The sequence below is a fragment of the Spinacia oleracea genome, chromosome 2 (genome assembly GCF_020520425.1).
Source record: "Spinacia oleracea cultivar Varoflay chromosome 2, BTI_SOV_V1, whole genome shotgun sequence".
Lineage (NCBI taxonomy): Eukaryota > Viridiplantae > Streptophyta > Magnoliopsida > Caryophyllales > Amaranthaceae > Spinacia > Spinacia oleracea.
Window position 1 is genome coordinate 105,818,608 of NC_079488.1, and position 6,000 is coordinate 105,824,607.

Here is a 6,000-nt window from a genome sequence, read left to right on the forward strand (position 1 = left end):
CTTTTGTTGACTCCGCTTAAAGAGTTGGGTTGATTTGCTAAAGAGGAGTACTTTCGGTTCTTCACTTAAGCCGGAAGAGTTTGGACCGGAGTAGGTGACATAATTTTATAAGGTGAAAGGTGATATAGCCAATTAGCCACATACAACATCCAATCAACACCAGTATCAACACCATGCCGGTGTTCAAAACCCCGTTCAACGGCTACGCCGTCAAATTTAGCCCCTTCTACGAACACCGCTTGGCGGTTGCCACCGCCCAAAACTTCGGCATCCTCGGCAATGGCCGTCTCCACATCCTCGACCTCTCCCCCTCTCCATCTCCCACCCCCGTCACTGAACTCGCCTTCTTCGACACCGCCGACGGAATCTACGACATCGCCTGGTCCGAATCCCACGACAACCTCCTTGTCGCAGCCGTAGCCGACGGTTCCCTCAAGCTTTACGACCTCTCTTTACCTCCGCCGCAAAACCCTTCTCGCTCTCTCTCCGAACACACCCGCGAAGTTCACGCCGTCGATTGGAATCCTACTCGCCGGGATTCCTTCATCTCCGGTTCATGGGATGACACCGTCAAGCTTTGGACCGTCGATCGACCCACCAGTGTGCGCACCTTCAAGGAACACGCCTACTGCGTTTACTCCGTTGCCTGGAATCCCCGGCACGCCGATGTTTTCGCTTCGGCTTCGGGGGATTGCACGGTTCGGGTTTGGGATGTCCGTGAGCCGGGTTCTACTATGATCATCCCTGGTCATGAACATGAGATACTGTCCTGTGATTGGAATAAGTATGATGAGTGTTTGCTGGCTACTGGATCGGTTGATAAGACGGTTCGGGTTTGGGATGTGAGGAGTTACAGGACTCCCATTGCTGTTCTTGCTGGTCATGGGTATGCTGTGAGGAAGGTGAAGTGTTCCCCCCATCGGCGAAATATGGTTATGAGTTGTTCATATGATATGACTGTTTGTATGTGGGATTTCATGGTGGAGGATGCCTTAATTGGGAAGTATGATCATCATACCGAATTCGCAGTTGGAATCGATATGAGTGTTCTTGTTGAAGGGTTATTGGCTAGTACTGGTTGGGATGAGATGGCTTATGTTTGGCAACATGGGACTGATCCTAGAGCCACTTAGCAAGAGGCTTTTTTGGGGGTTTTGAAAGAGGAGGTATGTTGTACTTGTTTGTGTTGAGCTATTGAATTTTATTTATGGCTAAAAAATGTTGATATAGTTAGTATTTCAATAAGATCATGTACACCACCCTTTTTGGATGTAATTGCACTTAGTTGATTATACAATTCACCCCTTGTTGGATTGTCCAATGATCCATTTTTATGTGTATGGATTCTCATGATCTGCAAGGAATGTATAGCTTGAATGTTTCGCAAATGGTAGTTTAATACTGATTTGCATAAAAAAAAAGTTGCTTTGTCTGGTTCGATGATACTGATTATCCTAGTAATTGAGCCGGCAATCAAAGCCCCATTAATGGCGGCAATGCTTGTAGTGATGAGTGATACAGTGATAGTTGCTGTAAACTTTACTGTTATGCTGAGTTGCTTGTTTCCCTTGGTTACTTGAAGTTGTAGTCTGGACAATGTGCACTGGTTGTACATTATCAGCATTTAAAACACCACACAATGGAATCAATGATGGTAAATGTATTTTGTGAAGCTTCGGTTTAGGGTGGGTGGATGTTTGACCTTTATATGAATCAGTCAAGGCTTGAGCAAGTTTGTGTGTGTTTTCCCTCCATATTTGGGTTGAAGAGATGAAACTGTGTTAATATGGAAAGTCGAAGGAATGTAGTTGTTGTTAGGTCAATTAAACACGAGGTAGGGAGGGATATTATGAAAGGTCATTAAGCTGCATTTCAGTTATTCATTTTAGTTATCTGAAGGTATTTGAAGTTAAAGAGTCTGTCAAGCAAAGGAAGATAGGTAAGGGTTAAATGTTAATTGTCAAAAGGAGCTGAATTGAATAACTACTTTTTCAAAGCCAATTCAAAGTCTTAATCCTCTTTCTCATCGTGTTACTATGCTTGATTTTTATTGCATTGGTGTTTTTGTTAGTATTGTACATTCAGCTAACTGGCAGCTGAATATCTATAGTGACTTTGCCCTTGAGTGAAGTGTTTGGCATGTTATCAAATGTGTAAATAATGCTCACTTCTTTGTTCCAGTGCTGTCATTCATCATTTTTTAGAATAGTTAACTTTTCACATTGTTAGAATTTAATGTTTCTGGAGTAGGGGTAGCTTAATTGACTTAGATGGTGGTTGTGGAAGAAGTTCCTTGGATTACTTACAAGAAAACCTCCTTTGACAGTTTAGCTTTTATATGTTTTTTTGGTAAGTAAGATGAATTTATTAGCATTCAGCACAAAACAACCATACAAAACAGAGTACTTGGGGGAACAAACCTTCTAGGAAGGACTCTTCCGTCCCCAAGCCTAAAAACAACCACAAGACCCTCTTAACAAAAAACTAACACATTACAAGAAACTAAACCATTCCTGGTCAGACTCGGACCATGCTCCTAATTCTAACTCTCACTGCCCCTTGAATCTCTTTAGTAACAGCACCAACACTTATGTCCCCACATAGTCTTTTTCCTGACATTCCAAGTCTTATAAACAGTAGCTGTTGCACTACAAACTTCTCAATAGTAATAGTAGATATATATTGGATCGTTAAACTTATCTGCTGGTTACTCAGTATTGTTCAAAGTATAGATTTTAGACATTATTGTTGCTTGGTTTTTTACTGAGGCTCCTGTAATTGGAATTAGATGATCATGCATAACACATCTGCCTGTAACGGTGTCATTTGTGTGTGTGTTATCTCTCCACAAACCACCTGATAAACTAAAGAAGTTGATTTTCACCAGCTTTGAGAAGCTTTTGTTTGGCGTGTCTGCTGTTGTATTTCATGTACAACAAAGAGACCAACTGTGCTAGGGTCTGCAAACGATCTGTAACCTATCCAGCCTTTATTGAATGCTAGCAATGGGTTCAAAGAGGCGTTGCAAAACTTTCTGCGACTCTAATGGTTTCTTCTTTATTCATCCACCCCTTCTTCGGTTATCTGGTGATCCTGTTTTTATTATATAATGGTGTGTATAAGAATCTCATGATATTCAAGAAATGTACAGCATGATCGTTTCACAAATGATAGCTTAATAAATTGCTGACAGTGATGATTAATTCTTGCTGTATGTTGGGAAAATTTACTGTTATGGTGAGGTATATGTTTCACTTGCTTACCTTAGGCACTAGTTTTGATATATTCTTCATCCTTGCCTTATTTTCCCTTTATTTTTCAAAAGCGTTCACAGGTTGAACATTTTTAGTATTCACAGATTTGGATTTGTTATTGCATTTTGTTGAGAATAACCCTAGTCAATGGTTCGTATAATAAGCCCGAGAAGTAGACATGTGCGCTCACTCTTAGGGGTAAATCCATAAAATTGTTAATGGAAAGTAACGAATAACGGTATGGGATTGATATTGGTACATGTATATAGCCAAAGATCCAGGGGGGAAAGGGAATCAATTCACCTCAAATACCTGGTTTTTTCCGTCCATATGAAAGAGAAGAAGTCAGGTTTGTTTAGGAAGTGGAAGTAAGTCTCTGTGTTTTTTCCTACATGTGGTGTCGTGGTCGAAGAGATAGACTTGTGTGAATTTGATAAATGTATGTAAATTCTCAAGTTCACCCCTATGCTTTGCTGACTTGCAAGAAAGCTCCTTTGGTAGTTTAACTTTGAATTACAGATACATACTAAAACGACGAGCTTATCTGCTGATTCCTTTTGGTTATTGAGTATCATTATGATCATTCTTTTTGTTTAGTTTTCTGGTTTTGTTGGGTGAGGCTGTCTTCTTTATTACTTGGCTTTCTAAAATCTAAATAGACGTGACAAAGTCTAATGGAAAGATATATATATATATAATTATGTATGGGCTGGAGGGAGTTGCAGTTTCCTGTTGCTGAATGGTATACATGATAAATTATATACGTACTGGATCGATGAGCTTATCATAGTTTGCTTTGTTCTTCTTGGTAACTGATTATAGTTTGCTTTGTTTTAATCGACGCTGTATATCGTTTATTTTTCTGGTCCCCGCACCCTCCCTTACTGGTTCTCACAGGTCTAAACACTACTAAAGAGTAAAGATGGTTGTGGGCCGGCCTGCCTCGGGCATGAGCACAAAGCCATGACCGCATTTTTTTGAAAAAGCACGACAAAACATGTTACATTTTGTAAAATTACACTTAGACACAACCGCCTGTGGATGTGAGCCCCATTTTAAACTTTCAGCCCAGCCTGACCCGACCCAATGCACAGTGGGGCTGGCATGGGCCCGGCCCACGGCCATCTTTAAACACTACTGTAAATGTGGCCAAAATTGGGTTTCTCTCAGATTGATGTCTTACATTGGAAGAGAGCCTTTTGGATTTCATCATTTTAGTAATAGACTCATTGGGTTTTGCTTCTACCAAGTATGGCTAAATCTGATCTGAAGCGATGGTCCGGATTAAATCTAGAGTTTTTAGGCGTAACCAGTTCAATCTCCAAGTTATGAAAAGTTAAAGATAAAATTGTGAAAAATTACCTTGTTCCAATTTGTTTTTGCTCCAAATAGTCAAAAGTGCTTTATTGGCTTGATTTTTTTTATTAAAAAAACACTTATCCAACTTTTGGGCAAAAAAGTCAACATTCCGAGAGTTGACCTCTCTTCTCTTTCCCTCCTAATATTTGTGCGTGCAACACTTTGAGCCAAGATCTCACACATTTATACCTTTTGTTCCGGTGTTGTAAATACGGAAACAATGGGCTTCGAATGAAGGCCCTTTCGTATGTGTTGAAGATCTTGCTTGTTTGAATGAGTAGAGTCCGAATTCACCTGCACAAGAGCAAAGTCACTAGCCTCGGGGGTGTTTCCGAGGAAAGCCCCTCCGATGCCTAAGTAAGAACGATGCTCGGATTCTAGAGAGAAGTTCTCTAGAAGAGTAGTCCTAAGGCGATAAATTGGACGTACCTTGAGGTGTGAGCCTTGGCGGCCTATTTATAGTGTTTGCATAATAAATGCCCATAGGTCATTTATTGCTTTTGGGCCTTGGGCCTTGATGGATGGCTGGCTAGCCATTGGTAGGTTTGATGCTGTTTGTTTAGAGCCATTGGGCTTTGGACTTAGTGGCCCAATTGAGAATCAATTGGGAGCCCAAACAACATGCCCCCCAGACCCGGTCCATTTAGAATTAAATGGGTGGGTTTCCAGCTGTCAGAAGTCCGAAAGTTCCCTCTCTTTTTTGAAAAGGGATGATTTGCATTGATGACAAGTGTTGGGAGTTGTATTGTGTCGTGGAGATCGTGGGTTGAAGAAGTTGATGCGCCTCCCTTTTTTTTCTATAAATACTGGGTGCTTTGCTCCTTTCGAATTTTTTACTCCTTCCTTCAAACTTATTCTCTCTCTAAATTCCGGCGATCGCAGTTTTCAAATTTCTTCAGATCTACGAATTTCGGCCAGCTTTAGACTTCGGGAACTTGGGTTATTCGTTTTATCGGCGAATTCCGCTTCGGAAAAAGGTAATTTGTTTCTGAATTTTCTTTTCCTCTTCGTTTTTCCTTCTACCCCTCAATCTAAACCCTAGGCCGAGAATTCGCGACCATGGCAAAGAATAGGGGCAAAAGCAAGTTCGTCGTTGGGTCCTCTAGTGAGAGGGAGAACGTGCCTTCGGGCAGGTTACCGAAAACTTCGAGGGGTCGGCCTTCGGAGAGGCCGGCGGAGAGGCGTTCGACTGGTTGGGATGCTTCCAAAGATGATGTTGTTGGCGGGTCTAGCGTGTCTGAACGCGCAACTTCTGGTAAGAAAGCTGGTTCTTCGGGTGTGCGCCGTCCTTACCCTGAGTTTCCAGTTCATTGGACTGAAGCTGATCCGCAGGGCAAGTATGCCCCGATCCTGCATGAGACCACTAAGATCGATGGTCCTTTGGAAA

At 41.7% G+C, this 6,000-nt stretch overlaps 1 protein-coding gene across 1 annotated transcript; it reads left to right on the forward strand.

Moving 5' to 3' along the window:
• The first annotated feature begins 68 nt into the window (after positions 1–68).
• Positions 69–1,388, forward strand: LOC110785385 (peroxisome biogenesis protein 7). The gene has a single exon (XM_021989817.2). The coding sequence runs from the start codon at positions 174–176 to the stop codon at positions 1,131–1,133; it is 960 nt and encodes a 319-aa protein (XP_021845509.2). The 5' UTR covers positions 69–173; the 3' UTR covers positions 1,134–1,388.
• Positions 1,389–6,000: the final 4,612 nt, after the last annotated feature.

Coding starts and splice junctions, on each gene's coding strand:
- LOC110785385 (XM_021989817.2), top strand. CDS start 174: ATGCCGGTGTTCAAAACCCCGTTCAACGGCTACGCCGTCAAATTTAGC.